The sequence below is a fragment of the Myxocyprinus asiaticus genome, chromosome 1, assembly GCF_019703515.2.
Source record: "Myxocyprinus asiaticus isolate MX2 ecotype Aquarium Trade chromosome 1, UBuf_Myxa_2, whole genome shotgun sequence".
NCBI classification, from domain to species: domain Eukaryota; kingdom Metazoa; phylum Chordata; class Actinopteri; order Cypriniformes; family Catostomidae; genus Myxocyprinus; species Myxocyprinus asiaticus.
In genome coordinates, this window is record NC_059344.1 from 29,003,119 (window position 1) to 29,025,430 (window position 22,312).

Sequence of the window (22,312 nt, forward strand, 5' to 3'; positions counted from 1 at the left end):
GCGCCCCAGCCCGTTTTGGAGGCATCTGTCGTGACCACGACGCGCCTGGAGACCAGTTCTAGCAGAACACCTGCTCGTGGAAACGAGAGGTCGGTCCAAGGGCTGAAAAGACGGTGACAGACCGACGTAATGGCCACGCGGTGTGTCCCGTGGCGCCATGCCCGTCTGATCGTGATCGTGACCGTTAGAAGGCGAGAGATAACGAGCACAACCAGGAATAACACACAATTGGAAAAGCATCTTTAAAAAGACGCGTCTTTAAAAAGACGTTCCGTGTGTGCGCTTTTAGAGAAATATATACTCTTTTAGAGGGGAAAAATGCTCTTTCAGAAAATATACTCTCTAGTTTTTCTGCCGAAGCGCCCAGGGGCGTTCTCTGCAGTGCACCAGTGCAGAGGAGGGAGAAGCCGCTGAAATGCGCCATCAGATCCAGCAGGTGAATGAACAGTAGTATTCAGCTCAGCGAGCATGACCGTTCGGCTCCGAAGAGAAAATCTGAATGAGTGGTTGCATACCAGCTCCTTTTATACCCGTATGTTCGGGGGAGTGGCATGCAAATACCACTCGCCAATTTTCATTGGCCTTTTATCAAAGACCAGAGGTGTCTCGGGCTCCCAAGAATGACCCCTAGTGTCACTACATCGACACCAACGTCGAGTGAGTGACAGATAGGGAACAGCTGATTGCAATTTCAGCTGAAAGCCTACTCAAGTGTCCTCTTTGAGTACGGCTTCGGAATGATTTTATTTGGAAACATGGATCAAGAAAGACAGGTTGGTGGGGAAAGAAGAGTGGCAGGGAGAGGGAGAATGCATGGAGGACAAAGGAGAGGAAGACCAAGAGCGGTGGTCTCTGATGAGATAAGGGCCACAATTATGACCACCATCCACATGACCATATGTCCTTACTGGATGCCATGAATGCAGGGTGTGGACACACTTCTCCTGAAGGCTGCCAGGGTTGGATTAGATATTCCAGAAGATACTTTCCAAGATGCATCGCTAGAGAAGACATAAGATGTGATGTTGATGAGAACTTGTGGCCAAATGCAGGAGAGAGGGAGAACTAGAACTGTACTGTATGAGTGATTTTACTATACATGTTGTTGATTTATTTTTTTTTTTTTAATTTTTATTACAGTTTTTCTGAACTGATAAAACACTAAACCCCATTCTCTAAACCAAATACTCAGTGGCCTAAACCCATTTGTCGAATCAATCACTCTTTTTGCAAAACTCTAAACACATTTTCACTCACTAAAACACATTTCGCACTGTGATGCACTTGTGTTGCAAAACGGTAAACATGGGCGGCAAAAGTTAAACACAAGTACAACACAGTTGTCATCGTTTATACGATATATTCACTATACTACTATAAGCTGTGATTACTATACTTTTTTGACAGTAATTACAAAATGTGCTTACTATACACCGATCAGCCACAACATAAAAACCACCTGCCTAATATTGTGTAAGTCCCCCTCATGCAGCCAAAACAGCGCCAACCCGCACCTCAGAAAAGCATTCTGAGATGATATTCTTCTCACCACAATTGTACAGACGGAAATGCCTTGTTGAAGAGAGAGGTCAACAGAGAATGGCCAGACTGGTTCGAACTGACAAAGTCTACGGTAACTCAGATAACTGCTCTGTACAATTGTGGTGAGAAGAATATAATCTCAGAATGCTATTCTGATATGCGGGTTGACGCTGTTTTGGCGGCACGAGGGGGACCTACACAATATTTGGCAGGTGGTTTTAATGTTGTGGCTGACTGTGTATACAATAAACATTTTTCTTTTCTGTAACTACATGCCCTGGATGCCGTGTTCTCCGTTTTTTGATGTAATGTCTAATGAATGCTCTGATTGTTTGATTTTGCCAGAAGAGTCAGGGGTTTTGTGAATGTAATTTGAAGATTTGGTTGTGAGAAAATGGGTGAAGGTTTCAAGAAATGTGTTTTAGCAATTCAGAAAAACTGGATTGCAGACCTGGAATTTCAGGAAAAAAAAAAAGAGAGAAAAAATTCCAGCAACTTTTTCTTTTGCACCAGTAAATAATTATTTGCAAAGATATAGAAGGAATAAAGGATATTGAAGCAAATCGCTGCATTTCTGATTCATTCTTGTTACATATACTTTATTACAGTCAATACAGTGAAAAGGTGTTTTTGTTATTCTATAATGAAATACTGATTTAAGTGAAAAATCATTAAAACTTCAAAGATAAAAGTTCATCATTTTTGTAATGCTCCCTGATGTTAGTGTTTTTAGGTCAGTGTGTTCTGGGTGACAATGCATGCTTTCTGAGTGAGAATTGTTGCCAGTGTTATGGTCGAACGAGCTTATTTTGAGACATGTATTAAGTGTGTTGGTGGTTTGGGTGAGCTTTGGAGGTGAGATTAACTGTTTGGCCAAGATACATGTTGGTAATGCAGACTATATGAAGAGTTTTGAAAAAGTGGCTTCAGTATTGACCGATGCTTGTTAGCAATTAAAAAAAAAAAAAAAAAAACTGTAATGCGATATTAAACATCATGGCTACTTTCGTAACCTCCGTTCCCTGATGGAGGGAACGAGATGTTGTGTCGATGTAGTGACACTAGGGGTCACTCCTGGGAGCCCCAAACACCTCTGCTTTTTTGAAAAAAAGGCCAATGGGAATTGGCAAGTGGAATTTGCATGCCACTCCCCCGGACATACGGGTATAAAAGGAGCTGGTATGCAACCACTCATTCAGGTTTTGTGCTGAGGAGCCGAGATCAGGTCCCGGCCATTTCAGCGGGTAGTTCAGCGTTGTGGCAAGAGGGACACAATGTCTTATTCCCTCCATCAGGGAACGGAGGTTACGAAAGTAACCATGACGTTCCCTATCTGTCACTCACTCAACGTTGTATCGATGTAGTGACACTAGGGGTCCCTATACAAAACGCCACAACTATCTGAACTGTGTTACGTGAACTGGCGGTGCATGACAGGCAGACCGCTGTATGCCTCATAGCTAGCGCACAAGGCCATCACATAACATTTCCCAACGCTCTTATGAGCGTTGAATGGTCCTTCAGGAACAAGTCGACTGCCCAACAATAGGGACAGGCTAGCCCAACCGAGACCTCTTTTCCTTGAACATGACTGGGAGTCAAGAGCACACATCTTCATCTCAAGGGAGGGGAAAGGCGTTTTGCGCAAGCGGTATACCCGGCCAGCTGTCCCGGAACTTACCTGCTCGTGCCTGCCAATACACAGGATGAGACCGGCTCAACCCGGAGATTATAGAACCTCGCAAAGGTATTGGGTGCTGCCCAGCCCGCTGCTCTGCAGATGTCTGCCAAAGAGGCACCACTGGCCAGGGCCCAGGAGGCCGCCACACTCCTGGTAGAGTGGGCTCGTAACCCCACAGGGGGTGGTATGTCCTGAGCCTGATATGCCATTGCGATGGCGTCAATGACCCAGTGGGCGATCCTCTGTTTGGAGACAACGCTTCCTTTCCGCTGACCACCAAAGCAGACAAAGAGCTGCTCAGAGCTTCTAAAGCTCTGCGTGCGATCCAAATAGATGCGTAAAGCTCGCACCGGACACAGCAACGCCAAGGCTAGGTTTGCCTCCTCCTGGGGCAGCGCTTGCAGGTTCACCACCTCATCCCTAAAAGCAGTTGTGGGAACCTTGGGCACATAACCCGGTCGGGGTCTCAGGATCACATGAGAGTAACCTGGACCGAACTCCAGGCACGATTCGCTGACAGAGAATGCCTGCAGATCCCCTACCCTCTTGATGGATGTGAGCGCAGTCAGGAGGGCAGTCTTCAAAGAGAGTGCCTTAAGCTCAGCTGATCCCAAGGGCTCAAAGGGATCTCCCTGTAGACCCCGAAGGACTACAGAGAGGTCCCACGAGGGGACGAGGTGCGGTCTGGAGGGACTCAACCTCCTAGCGCCTCTCAGGAACCTGATGATCAAGTCGTGCTTCCCCAAGTACTTACCATCTACTGCATCGTGATGAGCCGAAATAGCAGCTACATACACCTTCAAGGTGGAGGGGGACAGCCGACCCTCCAGCCTCTCTTGCAGGAAGGAAAGCACCGATCCGACTGCGCATCTCTGGGGGTCTTCGCGTCGGGAAGAACACCACTTAGCGAACAAATACCACTTCAAGGCATACAGGTGTAGGGCTTTACTGGTTGTTTAGATCAGTGTTACTATCAGAAATAATTAATAATTATTTCTGTAGTTATTAATTAATATTTAAATGAATTAATTGGATCTAACTCATTAAACCCTCATATGGGGCTCCAGTAAATGTAGTGTGCTACGTTTAGGAGCAAGTTTGGTTATTGGCAATAATTAATAATTATCAAAGATAATTATTCATTATTAAAATCAATAGAACATTGATGAGAATTAATGTTAGCTTTTTTTAATCCTTTAAATCAACAATTATCAAAGATAATTGTTAACATCGATGAAATATTAATTAAAATTAACACTAGCTTATTGACCATTCAAATTCAATCATCAAAGATAATTATTAATTATCAAAAATCAATAGAATATTAATAAGGATTAACATTGACGGGGCACCACCCTGAAATCAGGGACTAATAACCAAATAGTAAAACAGTCTCAATATTAGATTGTTTTCTTAGGAAAATCGACATCCGAAGAATATCGATTTTCCGGAAAAAACAATGAATGAAGGTTTGAATCCGAGCACTGACATTCTGTCAGCATGACACAGGCGTATGCAAAACAAACCAAAACACTTCTCTTTGTAATATAAACAAAGTTTATTTATGCAGTAAAATCAATTAATAATTAATACAGTGCAGTCAATAAACTTCCGACTTACAACTACAAACTAAACAGTGATATGATTAGATATGGAAATAAAATAATCCTATAACACATAAGGTGTGTGTGTGTGACAGTGTGTGTGTGTGTGTAAGGAGGGACGCGCACAAAATGGTGGACGTGACTCTCGTGGAGAGTATGTCACGCGAGACTTCCGGCCAGGGAATATGACCGCGAATGGGGGCAGAGATGGCGTCTACCAGTTACCGCGTGTATCCACTTGTACGATAGCTTAGGGACAAAGCTGGGCTTTAGCATTTAAGCTATCTACGAGCCAAAAATGTGTGCCAGAATGTTTGTGAGGGGTCGCGTGCGTGTATGTGTGCGTGTGTGGTTAGTACGAGAGAGAGAGAGAAGTGACAGTCCTAAAGTTGATTTCGCGATCGTGGGAGAGAAAGCAGCTGTTTAGTTCATCGCTCAGAGACGCGGTGGATGGCTCGTAAACAGTCCCGCGTTATTTGACTCCTTAATGGATGAACTCAGTTGCGGTCTTACCCACGATGGCGAAATTGCACAACAATCCAATTTGGTTGGACCACAATACAGCAAAACAAAATCGTGATAATTAATACCCTGAGTATTAATAATGAGCGGACATGGCGATCCGTAAACTGTACAAGCAAAAACCTTGAAACACAAGAATAACACACTATAATATGAAAAATGGGACGTTGGACGGTGGTCGTGACGACGGCCATGCGCACCGGACATGTGACCCAGGAAACAAGAAAACCACTCTTTTGTCGAACTTTTAGGTACCGCAGCCTCTTGGGCATGCGGCAAAAAATGAAACAAAGGATTCTCCACCCGGCCCTCCACCGGGGAATGGAGTGGTCTGTTCACCAGCTCCAGAGAAGCAGGTCTCCTCACCCCTGGGTCGCCTGTCTCAGGGGTGCTTTAAACCTTCCTCAGGTTCTTAGCGGCCGGCCGTGAGATGGGTGGCGTCTGCTTCCTGCTTTGTGCTCCATGGTGGGGACGGGCTGAGGCGGAGCCGGTGTTGTTGCTGCAGGAGGATGCCCTTGACGACGAGCAGGCGGGTCTTGAGCCGCGCCGGGGCAGGATGTGTTGTATGGCCTCCGTCTGCTTCTTCACTGCCGAGAACTACTGGGCAAAGTCCTCGACGGTGTCGCCGAACAGGCCAACCTGGGAGATGGGGGCATCAAGGAACCGTGCCTTGTCAGCCTCTCGCATCTCAACCAAGTTGAGCCAAAAGTGGCACTCCTGGACCACCAAATTGGACATCGCCTGCCCGAGAGACCGCACCGTGACCTTCATTGCCGAGCGCAATTCCTGCATCAAGTCAGAACTACCCTCGTGCAGCTCCTTTAGTGGCTTGGCTTGGTGTACTTGCTGGAGAGCGATGGCGTACAGGATGGAGGCGGCTTGTCCAGCGGCACCATAGGATCCAGTCGTCAGGGATGACGTAAACCAACAGGCCCTGGACGGGAGCTTCGGGCGCCCATGCCAGGTGGCGGCGCTCTGTGGACACAAGTGCACCGCGAGCGCCTTATCCACCTGGGGGATCACCGAATACCCCCTGGCCACTCCACCATTGAGGGTAGTGAGAGCGGGGGAGCTGAAAGACCTGGACCGGGCAGTAAAAGGTGCCTCCCACGATCTTGTCGGCACCACATGCACTTCTGGAAAGAAAGGATTCAGTGCACTGAATGCAACCACTCAGCTCCAAAGAGAAAATCTGAATGAGTGGTTGCATACCAGCTCCTTTTATACCCGTATGTCCGGGGGAGTGGCATGCAAATTCCACTCGCCAATTCCCATTGGCCTTTTTTTCAAAAAAGCAGAGGTGTTTGGGGCTCCCAGGAGTGACCCCTAGTGTCACTACATCGACACAACGTCGAGTGAGTGACAGATAGGGAACATCAGTGTAGGAAGTGTATAGTGACCCTCTGTGGCCTGCAGATGGCGCTAACACCCTACTGCGCAGATCCATTCGGATTGTTCATTGTGACGAGCGATATATTACGTTATAAAACCGATATTTTACAGTTTGTACTGAACTGCTAAAACAATAAACCCCATTCTCTGAACCAAATGCTCAGTGGCCTAAACCCATTTTTTCGAACCAATCACTCTTTTTTGCAAAACTCTAAACACATTTTCACTCACTAAGACACATTTCGCACTGTGATGCACTTGTGTTGCAAAACGGTAAACATGGGCAGCAAAAGTCAAACACAACTACAACACAGTTGTCGTCATTTACACACAACGACTCAAAATAGTTCACACTTGTTTCAAATGATGTGAAAACTTGATGCTGTAGAATGAATCTCTCATTGACTTTGATTTTGCAGTTACTTCATTTTTGAGTGAGTGTACTGTAATGTGTTTTTTATTTATAGTGTTCTTTGGGGTTTTGCAGTTGGACTACTGTATTTTTACAGTATTCAAGTGCTGAATATACAGACATTCAATACTGTATCACAGTGCTTGTAGTAGAGGTCTTCACGGGTCCACCGTGACCCAAGGACCTGAGACCTGACCCAGGACCCGTACGGGTTCAGATCCATATTTTAATCGGTCAGCTGGGTCCGGGTCGGGTGTCATTCTATAGCCGCGGGTCCCGGGTTTGTTTAACATTATGTGTAATAATGAGTCGATCCGAGAAGACCCGGCTGTGATCAGACAGCGCTGATGATGATGGTGCTGTGTGTGTGTGTTGTAACTTGCAACATTGTAAAATTAGGATGAGAAAGTGCGACTGGGAAATAAGGTGAAAAACGGAGAGGAGCCACAACAAACTGAGTGAGGTCAGAGGCAGAGCGGAGTTAAGGCACACGATAGCAAATTAGCAATGCTAACGTTAGCAGCCGTGGCAATGAACGAGCAATCGTTATTATAGTTCAAAAGGGCAAACAGTCGAAGTTATCTTATGCGAGATACAAAAAAACTGCAAAGCTGATTCTAAACAAGTCGTGTTTTTCATCTGTCACCGTGACAGCAAGTGGATGTTTGAAGTTGAAATAATGAGTGGATTAGCTATGCTGTTTCAGTCAGCAAGAGAGGAATCACAGAAAACCTGGATGTATTTTACCAACTTTCTTGGCAAGGCCAAGGAGGATGGATTATATGCGTCATGGCCAGGCACAGGGGAGAAGGCTACTAACGTTACATTAGGTGAGACGAAGCTTTGTTTTCACAACTTGTAAATTAACTTGTTAATAGCAATCAGCTGTGAAATCGGTGTCGATCGGGTCAGTGTCTTCCGGCCGGGTCCGGGTCCCAGCTTTCAAATAATAGACGGTCCAGTTCAGGTCCCCATCCCCCCCGGAATCTATGCCCCTGACTGGCTGTGTGTATGATCTGAAAGCATAGTTTGATTTTGAGCACAGATGAAATGGTTTTGAGGCGATTGTTTGATTAGAGTCTGGGGTTTTGTGAATGTAGTGTGAAGATTTGGTTTTGTGTTTAAAGTTGTGAGAAAATGGGTGAAGGTTTCAAGAAATGTGCCTTAGCAATTCAACAAAACTGTAATAGGCTAATATTATATTTTCATCAGTGCGGTAAATCGAGCTGTGTGAATCTTTGCCCTACACTTACAGTAATAGCCTAATCTTAAATATTGTAGATCTATGCAAATAATTCAATAAATGCTCTGATACATATGCACTATTTAACCTGTTTTTATTTTATTTATGGAGTCTGTATTTCTATTGCTTTAAAAAATAATATATCAGTCTTAGGGTGCCTGTCACTTGGGGTTTCAGCTGGTAAGTTAGTGTTCATAGACATGAATCAAATATATATTTTTTCTTTTTAATTTAATTTAATTTATTTTTTATATATATAACCTACTGTACATTGTTTTTATCTAATTTATTAATTGATGATAAAATAGCCTAATGTTCTATTGTATGATGGCATATTTTTAAAGAAAAGTTTCAGTTTTAAAAGGGAGAGCTGTAGGATTTTACCGAAAGTAATACAATGTGAATAATTTTGTTATCGTTTATCATTAAGTAGGGTGAATATGCATCCACAAGGGCTATTGTGGCGCCTTAAACAGAGTCGTTGCCCGCATCCATGTGAATGTACATATGGCGCCACCACAATTCACCTCCTCTAGTCTCCCCAACCACCTAGTCACACATCTGACTGACAGGCGACTGGCGCGAGACTGCGGCGGCAGAGCTGCTCTACGCACAGACTCGAATGGGAGTCGTAAACCGGTGCCGAGCGTTAGAAACGGAATCTCAAAGCATGTCATTTGCAGGCGTACCTCACCTGACGTACGCATCGGTCTAGTTAAAGGCGAGGAACGTTAAGTTTGTTATTGTAATTTCGAATGTTACTGTTTAAACGCATTCTGTCGTAGAATCATTTGAACGTTCTACAGTCTGAGACGAGTCGTGAGAGATTGCATTAACGGACGGATTTGATGGATGATCACCGAAGCGCTCGCGAGAACAACGTGCGTTTACGCAAAGCGAACCTCATTGTGCATTATTGAAATCGTTTTGGATAACCTCAATTAAGCGCCTGCTTAAAAATGAGCGCACTTCTCTTCAGAACAGCGAGAGTGTATGACGTCTTTATTCCTCGCGTAACGGGATGATGGTCTGTGCGGCTTGGAAACCCGCTTTTAATTGTTCTTTACATTGTGGATGTCGGATCGACTGAACCCAGAGGGGTAGCTCGCTGATTTAACTAAACTTTAACTTTCATTCAAACTATTATATTCGTGACCATGCCGGTCAGTGCGATGCCGAGAGGTCGGTCTCTGAGCCCGGTGTCCCTGTCCCGCAGTCTCTCCCGGCTGAGGGAGTTTCGGACCCGGAGTCGCATCATGCTTTCTCTGGGAGTTTCACAGATGGTGCTCGGGAGTCTCATCTTGGCTGTCAGTTTCGCCGCTTTGGCCCTCACTACTTCTCCGAGGGTCAGACATTCGTGTCCCTTTTGGGCTGGATTCTCGGTAAGTGGAACCCGTACCTAAAACTAATGTCATTTTGTGTGTTTTTCCTGTTTAGAGATGTGATATCACGCGTCATTTGTGAGCCCCAGCAATTGCACAGTCAGCAATCATGTCGCGCGCGCGACTCTTCATCTTCGCGTGATTCTTAGTTTATAATGAAATTCTCCACCTCATCACTGAGAGCCTGAGGTATAATATTCGCCAAAAGCGAAATGAAGTGCCCTTTAAATAAATTGGATGCAGGGAGACCCTTTGCAGCTACAAAAGCTTATTTTATTGCTCTTGGCTCAGGTGAGTTCACCTGTTATTCGAATTCTCCTTACAAATGCAGCAGAACAAAGCCAAATCCATGGAGGAGATTGTAAAGATGCATTTTTATCTTCAGCAGTAATGTGGATGTTAATTTGTGACTAGTATTGATTATTTGATCCTTTACCGATTTTCATACAGATATGAGCCCTGTAATGAATCACAACTTCTTTTCTTTAATTCCTATATTGCCTTGTGTTGGTACTACTAGTACACACTTTTATGGTGTACTTTCCATAGATAACCATGGTTATACATCCTTATTACTGCATACTTATTATGTGTCCAATATACTGTTTTCATAGCTTGTCTTTTTGTCATATTGTTATCTTGTTTTATATACAGGCACGTTATATTTTGTTCATTATTTGCTGTAAAGTAACTCTGAATGTAACTGAATACAGCTGCTTATAATCCACAAATGACATGTTGCACATATTTTGTTAGTGTTTGTTTATTTTTTGCCTGTTGCTTCTTGAATCACTTTGAAAATGGAATGCATAGAGTATATTGTAATTGAATAATGTAGTGCGTCATTTGGGACACAGAGTTGTTGACATGCATTTTTGTTGAAATTAAGATTTAGATTCTATCTCCATAGAAAAAAAGCTCAGAAACAGCTCTGGGCAATGAAGGAAGGTTATAGTAAAACGTAGTGTCACTCTACAATCCAGCATCTTTTTGAATCCTTTTTGTGAACTGGCTACTCTTTTCTGAATATAAATGTTTTGAAGCTCACACCATGTCCTCAAATGTTTCCTAACCTCTAAATGCTTTTTCTCATTCAGCACATTGCTTACAATTACCAAGAACTACAATTTCTATTCTTGTAATCTGAAATATCCACTGTCAATAAAAGTAGTCACAGTGCCTTTGTAGTATAAACAGAAAAAATACATATAACAGTGTTGCCAAAATTCTCTGTAGTTGAATGTTAAACATGACTCCACCTTGCATTGTCAGGAGGATGTAGGCTAGGAAGTGAATTTTACATTGCCATTGCTCCTCACCAAGAAGCATATAAGGGCAAACCCCAGTTTCATTTTTACTGGGCACTGTACAGGGAGCTTTTGGAGGACAATATTTTCAACATCGTAAAATTTCATGGCAACTACCGTCAATATTTATAAAGTCATGCTCCCTTGATTTCCTGCCATAGGCTCTGTGAAAGAGCTTGGTGGTGTTAATTATGGGGGTGAATGAGTAAAATAGAAGGAAAGGAGACATGTGTGGTGACAGAGATAACCAGCTTAGGGGTCAGAGGTCAAACAACAGGGCTTAAGACTCGCTGATCATTCTCCAGAAACTGATGTATTGCATGCACCAGATAAGGAAACATATGCCTGTGAGAAGTACCAGCTTGTATCTGTATGATTTGATATGCATTTCATGGATTTTCTTGTAAATGTACTGTAGGTGTAGGGCGCTTAGCTGGTTTTAAATACCTAATAGGGTTTAAGAATATAGTTTGAGGCTGGGTTTTCATGGGGGCAAATTACCATGTTCAGCCCTGAGGTCATAGTGTGAGCAAGCTGGTGAACACGCTGTATGATTCCTCACGGGAGTGGGCTGAGCAACTGGGGCATAATGCAGTTCTGCAGTTACCAATCAGAGGATTGGATTAATGGTGTGTGTGGGCTTCAGTGAACTGAGGAAGGGGGCTGGACAGCAGGTGTGCGTGCCCTTGTACGGAGGAAATGTAACAAGTTATGTGTTTGAAAGCAATGTATCTGTGTAGACATTTAGCCAAATCACTCATCTGATCAAACTTACCAATCCTCTTATTCCTTGTTATTCTGTTTATCGACTGTGTCTTCATTGTATCCCATCCCATCTTTTTATTATCAAAATATGTGCCACATCCTATGACTGCAGGCTTCCTCATAGTAATCAAAAGCAATTTTTTTTTTACGATTAATCGCGATCTTCATTTGAACAATTCGGATATCTATTCTTAAAATCCCAAGATCAATCTTTTACATATACTTAAAAAGTTTAATTCAGTTTTGATTGTATTGTTTATTCAATCTGTTAAATAAATAGCAATTGTTAAATATACAGTATAGCATAGTTTGGGCCATGCTGCTAATTTTTTTAATGAATATGTTTGTTAATGTACCAAGCTAGATAGTTCCCTGTGTAATTTACAGCATTAGCTGAAAGATAATTTCTTTAATTTGTAAGCAAAATGAACACTTTAACTGAAATATACCCAAATGAACCACAGTCAAATCAGTTTGTATCAGAATTTAAACAAATTGAGACCTTATAAATCGGAATCAAATTAAATCGATTTGAAATCTGTATGGATACCCAGTTCTAATATTTATGGGGCATGTAAAGGGATAGTTCACCACAAAATTATTATTATTTTTTTTATCACTTACACACCCTCATATAATTCCAAACCCAGAAGACTTTCTCTCTTGCGTGAAAGACAAAATGAGATATTTAGCAGAATGTCTAAGCTGCTCTTTTACATTGGCTACAATGAAATTGGAGGGGGACCAGGGACAGCCGTGGGTTTGTATCAGCATTAGGGTTGGTAAACAATGGGTGAACTATTCCATTAATTCCCTTTCAAATCCTTTTTGAGCTCATGCAGGTAAGGCCTTGATATATTTCCTACAAAAGCGAAGAATGAATGGGTGTGACGTCATTTAGAACTAAATCTGGCCCAAGAGAAGGTGTTTTTGTGTTCGTCTCTGTGGTTCATAACAGCTTGCTGGGGCGAACTTTTAGGAAAACTTCTGACCGGCTGCTAAACACCTTCTTACTGCCATTTGTCCACGTCATCGGTAGGAGTGACGTTACGTTGTTCAGTCAGTCACAGTTAGTCAACATGAACACATCTGCGTGTACAATTATTAAAGAGCTGGTGGAAATGTACCTACATCTGTATAATTGTTTGCTTAGAGACATTTTCCAAGACCATGTCATGCGATTCTTTTTTTGTTTTGTTTGTTTTTAATTACTCGACAAAAGGAATCAAATCTACTCAAATACTCTCAAGTGCCCATTCGCTCATGTGCTATCCACAGCGAAAGCCATTCACACATCTGTCTAAAGTAAGATATGCCTCTATCATCATTCTTTTTTCTTTATTCTGCACATTAACACTTTTATACATTCATCTTTACAATAGTATAAGTGTCATCATAAATCACAATAACAGAGTGTAATCGGTGCATATTATGGCCACATGTAGCGTGTTAGGCCACTAGTGTCATTAATTCAGAATTTAAAGAAGACAAATTAAACATTTTCATCTGCATATACACAACTTTATATCATCGAGTTGTTAAAACAACTTCTTTACTGACCTCTTGTGAATTCTACTCATATAATGAGTCTTAAAGTCATTGATAACACACTTTAATGTCACATTAGTTGAGGTTTTACTGAGCGTCCTCATATTTAAATGTACATATAAATGCCTCTCACAGTGGTGTGGCGGGTGTTTCAATGTTCTCAAACAGTATACCATTGCTCAGCTGTTTAGAACTTCTTTTTACCCTTGAACGAAGAAAGAAGAAGAACTTCTCTGGAAGTATATAGAAGCCTGTATACACACAGCAAACACTTTTGGGTCAGTGCATACTGAATTAATTAAAGAGGTGAAAACTCTGGAGAAAGCTGGAGAAGAGATGAAAGGCTAATGAACAAAAGGTGGCATGTTATTGTTTTTATACTCTGTTTCTAAGATAGGGGTTAAGGTTGACAATTAAGGTTATGTTAAGGAGCCCTACATCCCATGTTCCCCACCTCCGTCCCCCTCATGTCTCATCCCTCTGTCTCTGCTGAAGCATCAGACAGATACAAAGAGCCTGTATCAAGTCTCTGACCACAGCAGGGAGGCTTGATCAGCAGGAGATCTCTGAATTTGTGTGTATGTGTGTTCTGAGATATTTTTGTTCATCCTCCTTCATATGAAAATTTAACACATGCTTCTCTTTCTCTCACTATGCAACAAGACAATTTGTTATTCTGTTCCAACACAGATCTTTTTAGTCAAAGCTAGGCCTGTCGCGATTATAATAACTGTCTGATCGCAGTTATTTGATTTAACCATGGTTATTTGAGACAACCGTGATTATTGGGCATTCAAATTCCAATCACATTTTAATTCCCAAATAAGGGACTTTTAAGTGAATATACCGTATAAATGCCATGAATGGCGCATTTGTGTGTCAATTAGTTGAACTCCGAGTCTGAGAGTCACTGAGACATACCGCAGACGTCAACCAGCTCCTGTCCTGAAGAGCACGTGAAGTGCTTCCACTGATTCTACTGTATATTTATTTATATCAGTGAGCGCTTCTCAAGTGCTCTGATGCGTGCGCTGTCAGCAGAAGCTCGCGACAAACTCCCGCAAAAATATAAACGAACAAGTATAACTTTGATAGTGAAAACAAAGAGCTCCGGTTTCACTTTAAATGATCGTGTAATGGCAAATGCTCCTGGTTCATACACGCTGTGTTAATGACAGGCAGTGACAAAGAGGAAGAGACACGCACTTTATTTCTGTGGAGTGATAAAATTATGAAACGAAATCTCAAAGGTTTTGCTTCATGACAAATAAGGGCTTGTGAGTCGTGGGTTTAATCAGAGCATTAAAATGACGTGTGAAAGTGAAGAAATTAGGAAATAAATATTTTACTATTGCATAATATTATACAAATGTAATATAATAAAATATATCTAAAAATTATATTTTATTTTTTATTTAAAAAACAAGTGTAAATTTAAAATTGACCAAAACTAAAGTTGACCAAAAATGGAGACATATTTTAAGTATTTAGAAATATTTTGATATTTAAAACATTATTTTTATGTCATTCACCCATGTAAGTTTTTAAAGCCTTAAAAGGAAATCATAGTTTATTCCTATTAAGAAGCACACATGCAGAAAAAAGCACACCTTAAAAAATATGACAATTTATGACAATTAATCGAGAAAGCCCTTAACGAGACAATTAATCGTCATAATCGCAGTTATTTGTTTGACAATTATTCATCAGCCAAATTTCATAATCGTGACAGCCCTAGTCAAAGCACATCACAGTCTGCTGCAGGCGAGAATCATCAGTGTTGGTCGGAATATGGCAGAGGGGTGTTGGATATCTGACAGCCATAAACAGCCATGTCACAAGGGGAATAAAATGAGTGCTAACAGGCTTTTATGAAATGACCCTCTGCCGTATGACATTCCATGCAGACGCTGCCTGTTTCATGCTGAATCTAGCAACACTTTAAGCGCGTTTCTGTGCGTGTATGTGAATGGTGCACACTCTTTGGTTTTTGTACTGTGTGTCTTTTGACTAATTTATATTTATTGGGAAAACAGGCTTATTTTAGTTTGCCTAATAATTATGACAAAATAACAAACAAAACGGTTTTGTTCTGCTAAGGTGTTTTTTGGATGATATTTCTTCAGTTTGTGCACACCTGTGAAATTCTTGACCTAGGTGAACTTGGCTAGTCGAAGAGCGTTGATGGTTGAGTATTTATTTTCTTTATTTACTGTCCTCAACAAACTAATTTTGAAACAACACTGCTCATAGTATAAACACAGGATTCGTTCACCTATTTTGCTTTAGTGCATTCAGGAGAACATTTTTGGCTTTTTCTATTGCATGAATTAGGATTTAGGGTCTGTCTGCATATTTCAAAGCATCCCACAAAACCTCCCCTCACTTTCTGTATAAACCCTCAGCCAGTTCCAACCCCTTACCAAATATCAGCTTAAGGAAATCCTGTTCTGGGGCTGTCCAGAGATGCACTCTTTCCCATTATCCCCCACTGAGAAGAGGCAATATACTGCCCTGGATGGCCACTCGGGGAGGAAATTCATAGCAGTGCTCCACTTTGAGAGGGCATTTGCAACAAGAGCACAAATCTGACTGACAGTTGCACACGGCATATGGTTAAGGAGAAACACTCTTGAGGGTGTGCATAGGTGTAAACAGACGTACCATTTTTTGGCAAAGGCTTGTGGCAGTAGTGTGTTAATGCTTCCTTTAAACACACCTACATGACCTACATGTGCCCTGCATAACTTAGATCTATTCCATTTGAATACTTCTAGGGATTATAGTGGAAGGATAAGAAAAAGGTTGATATGTTTATTGATTAAAAATTTTGTTTTTCCCAACTGCCTCCTCATAAACTCCCAGAGAGCTTGTGAATTAGATAAAAGAACTGTTGCCCGACCGGTCAGAAGAGCTGTAAACCACAGTACTCTTCTGAGGCTGGTTTCTCTTTTTGCTTGTTGGGAGTGTATTATGCTCAGGAGTCATGTAGAGGATGAGCCTGACCACACTGAGCCCAGTCACCACCATGTCGGGCTCTGAGCAGAAGTTCACATTTTCATTAATTGGTCCCTCGTTCTCGAATGTCTCACACAAGCATCTCGTCCGGCTGAGCATGAGTTCTGCTGCTGTTGAGACATCCTATGGCTGGGCTGCACATTAGTCAAACATCCAAACAGAGTCTTGTAATATAGCCTTAGAGATTAAAATGGGGAAGACCTCAAACTCCACAGGCTGATCACACCTCCTGCATAAAAAAAACCCTGCTCTCACGAATCTCTCGTGAAGTTCTTTTTTCAAATAGTAGTTTTTTTTTTTTGTTTTTTTTTTTTTTTTACCAAGTAGTGCACTGATAATTGTGAAAATATGTGGTTTATACCTTTAAGAGCTATTTGTTGCTCCATTTGTTGTTTTATTGTTGGTCTAATGTAGTCAGGTTGATTCATTCATATTAAATATTTTTGACTTGAAACCAGTTAATTTAAATGTTAGCACACCAAGCACATTCTTAAGTTCTTGACCAAACATTTTTACTGTGTACAAATATATGTACAGTATGAGTGTGTAGGTGTGGGCATCATGTGGTTTTAAATGCAAGGTTTAATAAAACAGGACAGTCTAAATATTTTATTATTCAACAGTTGGTTCTGGTCCTCGAAACTGATTGACCAAGCGGTGTTCCAAGAGTGCTGATTTTTAGCATAACAACGTTGGGATGGAACACTATTTGTAAAACTCCCTATGGTGAGCAGGGCAGAGCCGAGCGGCATCTGGGCAGAGCGAGACCGGGAAGATAAGTGGCGAATGACTTCCACTTGCGTGCCACACCTCGTGTTCCAGCGAGGGGAGGCGGGATTATTTAAGGAGAAGAGACAGCGGCAGACAGGAGAGAGATGTATGAAGCTTGTCCGCGTGTCTGAGTGTTTTTATGATTTGACGCAGCTGGCTGAAAAGCAGTGCGTGATTTTATTTCTTTGTACACTGAAAAGTGTCATTAAATGTCTATGTGTTTGTCAATCCGGTCCCAGCTTCCTTCTTAGTTTCCTTACCTTGTTACACTGGTGCTGAAACCCGGGAAGGAGGAAGGATGCGCCATCCAATGAGTCCTCGCCGCTGACTGGGGTCGTGATGCCGAGGGAGTGTTCGATCCGGCGGCGCTGGAGCCCCCGTCAACCGTCAACCGGAAGGAACGGCAAAGTGGTCCAGTGCCTCGCTCTGCCCAGATGCCGCTCAGCTCCGCCCTGCTCACCACATACCCCCATTGCCGAACTCAGGTCGGGGATTTCTCCTGCCTGTGACCTACTCTCCCCCGGTCTCTGGATCCGACCTGTGTATGCCTGGGAGGGGGAACAGGACGAAAGAGAGGAGAAAGGGAAGGGGTGGGGGGTGGGGAGGGGGTTTATATAACTGTTTATCTTATACAGCTGTGATTACCTACAACCTTGTGCCTATGGCCGAATCGCAGCCTGAATTTAGAGCAACAGCCCTCTTATTCAAGTTACAGTATATTGTTTTATTGTTAACCATGATTGGTTAGGGCCAATGGGTGGGATGGGGACGGGGGGGTTGGGCTTATGACACATGCATTTAGTGTGTCTGTGTGCAAAAAGGTGTGTGTTATGGTAATGCATGTGTAGCACTTCTCAGTGGAAGGAGGAGGCGAGAAGCAGATTTCCTGGTTCAGGTAGGCGTTTTTATTTTCCTTACTGCAGCACATACACACTCTCAAGGCTTTATGTTGTTCGATAATACAGTCTAAAAACATCCACAAACTAGTTCACAAAATAAACTCTCCACTTTGTAATAATAATAATAATAACTTTTGGCTTCACAGTCCGTGCCCAGGCTCTCTCTCTCGTCTAACTGCTGTGTGGCTCTATTTATGCCGCTCTCCCCATGCTCACTGAAATTAGAGACAGGTGTTAGACATAATTTAACTCAGGTGTAAGCGCCCTTACCGCTTTCTCTCTCTCCGGAGAGATGCTTGACCATGCCCCCGCTGCCACAGCATGCGAGACTGGTTTGATTTCCAGAATTCCCAGATGAGTACAACTTTCCATCCCAGCTCTTATTTTTTAGGAAAACCTTAAAGGGATCATGACATGAGGAATCAAATTTCCCTTAATCTTTTGACATATAAGATTATAAAACACTATAAAACATACTGTAAGTTTCAGGACTCAAAACTTCCACCTCACTGTAAAAAGAGCATTTGTTGAAACCAAACCAAATACTTGTTCTCTATTACCTCCACATTGTGATGTAACACTGTGGTAGACATTTGCAACTGACTGCCTCCACAACAACACATTAACACCTGCTTTACTTTATCACCTCTGTAGCCTAGTGGTGAACAGTGAAATGGCAAGTAGAGTGAGCAGGTCAGTCAAGAGCAGAGAGCCTCATGAAGCTGCACCAAAACAGAGCATTTCTGACAGAGAGTTAGAATTAGGGGGAAAATAATTATGTTTTACAAATATATGATTGTTTTTTGTGAAAAAAACAAAAAAACAAAAACTGTAATGAACCTCAAGGAACCTATTAAAATAAAAAAAAGGTGTGTCATGGCCTGTGTCATGTTTCCTTGCAGCTCTTCCACCCTATCCCCATCTTTTCCTTCCACTTCATGCCATTATGGCCTCAAATAAAAACAATCAATCCTCTCTAGTACTGTTTAATAAGCTTGTTTAATTGTGGTCACCATTGTTTTCTTAATCTCAAAACTCATCTCTAAAACATCTCATTCAATAGAATCCTCTTGTTCTTTATACTGGTATGCTGCTGATTGTTGTGTTTGGCTGATGGGTAATCAAGACATTTGCTAGATGTGATAGAGAAGCCTCATGGGAACACGGTGAGAAGAGGAGAACAGGACCAAGACCAGGTTTGGAGAGAGGCAGACAAAGAGATCGAGGGAACACATTTTCTTTTGATTGAGATGGGGACACAGAGATGTCAATTGTCTCACTCCTCACTGAGCTTTAATGAGTGTCATAGTCTCTGGCATATTGTAGACATGGTATTTCATGGCTGAAATTGGAAAAATAATTCAAATGTCATTCAAATATTTACATTTTTGGATCCTAGTTGCTAAAAGAAGACTTTTACTATTTACATTACATCAAGATTGGGTTTTCTGCTCTGAACTGAAATATATTACAGTACATTGTTTGACTAGATATATGTATAAGAGCCCGACCAATATGGGATTTTTGAGACCAATACCAATTTTCGAGGGGGGAAATTCACCGATTACCGATATGGTGGCCGATATATTTAATTTTTGAGCTGGAATGAAAACAGATCTCTTCTATATGGATTGTTCACTGATTTTTGCACCGATATGACTATGCAAAGGTACTCAGAAGGCTGCCTTCTTAACAAACATTTTTATCAAAGTATATTTGACATTATTGTTATACACTGTCAACAAATTCTAGAAATGAACACTGAGAAAATAAAGAATAATTAAAAATACAATAAATAGTTTAATAAACATCAGTACTGTATGTTCAGTATCAGTCAGTTGCTGACCATTTAAATAAAGAATACATAAAAATAAAATAAATAGCTAAATAAACATCAGTACTGTTTAGTATCAGTCAAATGCTGACCATTAAAATAAAGAATAAATTCAAATAAAATAAATAGCTAAATAAACATCAATACGGTATGTTTAGTATCAGTCAAATGCTGACCATTAAAATAAAGAATAAATTCAAATAAAATAAACAGCTAAATAAACATCAGTACTGTATGTTCAGTATCAGTCAAATGCTGACCATTAAAATAAAGAATAAATTCAAATAAAATAAATAGCTAAATAAACATCAATACGGTATGTTTAGTATTAGTCAAATGCTGACTGTATTAATACAGCAGCGGTGTTACACCGTATTCTGCTATACAGTTTCAGGGGAAACTTTCAACGGTGGAAAACCAGACTTTTAAATATTACATTTTATAAATGCAATGACTGGAATTTTTCGGTTGAAGGGGGTACCAAACTGTGAATCCTGAACAAAACAGTTTGGTGAATACATGTTCATACATTAGCTTCCACTCAGCTGACAAGCTATGAAAGTAGCTACGTGATTAGCTAGTTAGCTATAAGCTTGTTGTCATGGAGAGTAAAAGACGGATGTTGTTTATTTTACTTTCCAGCATTGTGTCTCACCAACTAGGTAATAACATAGCATGAAATCAACACTCAATAGACACAATCCACCACTGCACCATTGTCTGCTGAGCTGCAAAAAGATGCTCTGATGTTTACTTTCAATCTGCTACATTACTGACTGTACTGACAAACTATAGCTGGCTAACAGCAAACAGACATGAGTAACATGGTTGTCAGGGGCAAGGTTAACATTATATTAGTTATATTGAAAAGGGAAAATGATGGGTTCATTGTTTATTAACTTTCCAATATGTATTTCACAAACTAGTTAACAACTTACCGTGAAGACACACAGCTCAACTCCGCACCGCTGAATTCTAACCTGTCTGCAGAACCACCTTCAGCTCTGTAAACAATGGAGTCGGAGCGTGCTCTGCTGGACAAACTACATAATGACACCCATTCTAAAGTACTGTTTTCTGCATTATATGTTCTGAAAATAAGTTTTCATATCGGCGCATATCGGTAAAATATACGCAGATACTGATATATCGGTGAAAGGCTAATATCGGCCGACCGATATATTGGTCGGGCACTAGTATGTATTTCAAACAGGTTTTTGTCTCCTCACCTGTCCATGTTCTTAGTTCTTCTAGAATATGCCAGTCAGCACTGGATGAGCACATAATTGTTATGAGATTTTTTTTATCTGCAGGCACCAGCAGCATGAAATATTGGTCTCATTTCTCAGCAGTGAAGATTATCTGAATATCAAATTTCTGAACAAGCAACTTTAGCTACATTTTTGTGAGAGCTGAAAATATTTGCATTATCAGATCCCCTCAATCTACACTATCATTGGTAGAGCAATCAGAGCTTGGATCTGGACCAATAAAAAGACAAGGGCCTTTTTTATAATTATTTCTACTATTTCCACCCATAAGGAACTGCTATTAAAATAGTATCATTCAAGTAGTAAAACCTTGTGTACATGTTTGAGTCTTGGTTTATGCATGATTTAAATTTTTGATTAGTGATTAATGGTTGAGAGATGGTGTAAAAGGAAAAAAGCCTTTGTGGTTTGTGTGTGGAACTGGTAGAATTAAAATCTCTTTGCATACTAATGGATAAATTAGAAGTTTGCCTGAGAGAAAAGGCCTGGATGGGAGTTGTTCATTTCCTGGGTTGGCTTAATTGCCTTGTGTAATTGTTTCTGAATATGGAACATGATTAAAGACTGAGGAGGTGGGATGGATCTCATTTAATGGAACTTCCCAGTCACAGATGGCCATTTTTAGATTAGATTTCCATGAGCAGTCCATGGGTAATCCATAATTTCTGCAACTGGCAGGCTATTAAAGGAAGTAGAGGCTACCTCAAACAAAGAACAATGCTTCTAAATACTTCTGTGATGCCTCACTAAGATTTGTGCCAATACAACACTAATTCCAGAGGGTTACATACATACATTTGTGTGTAGACTTTGTAATTACAGTAACAAGTTACTTCAAAGACATAACTAAAAGAAAACAAACAAAGTGGAATAGACAGTTCTGTGGATATCTAGTTTACTTTTTCAGTGCCTCAAACATAACTCTGAATATCTTTCAGATACATTTCAGATAGGTTTGGTGACACTAACATGTCAAACATTGGCAGATCTAGTGATTAGTTCTTCCTCAAAAGCACTCAACCAGGTAGCTTGTAAACACACTAAACAGTTCGAATTCACGAAACAGTTACATCACATTTGCACATGGTATTCCAACACAAAATAATGCAACTGCTTTCAAC

The 22,312-nt window shown here is 41.2% G+C and overlaps 1 protein-coding gene across 1 annotated transcript in view; it reads left to right on the top strand.

Moving 5' to 3' along the window:
• Positions 1-8,996: 8,996 nt before the first annotated feature.
• Positions 8,997-22,312, top strand: part of LOC127440757 (protein ENTREP2-like) — a 200,185-nt gene continuing 186,869 nt past the window's right edge. The window contains exon 1 of the mRNA XM_051697603.1: positions 8,997-9,778. Coding sequence (XP_051553563.1) covers positions 9,554-9,778 — 225 coding nt within the window. The 5' untranslated portion in view covers positions 8,997-9,553. The remainder of the gene's footprint in view (positions 9,779-22,312) is intronic.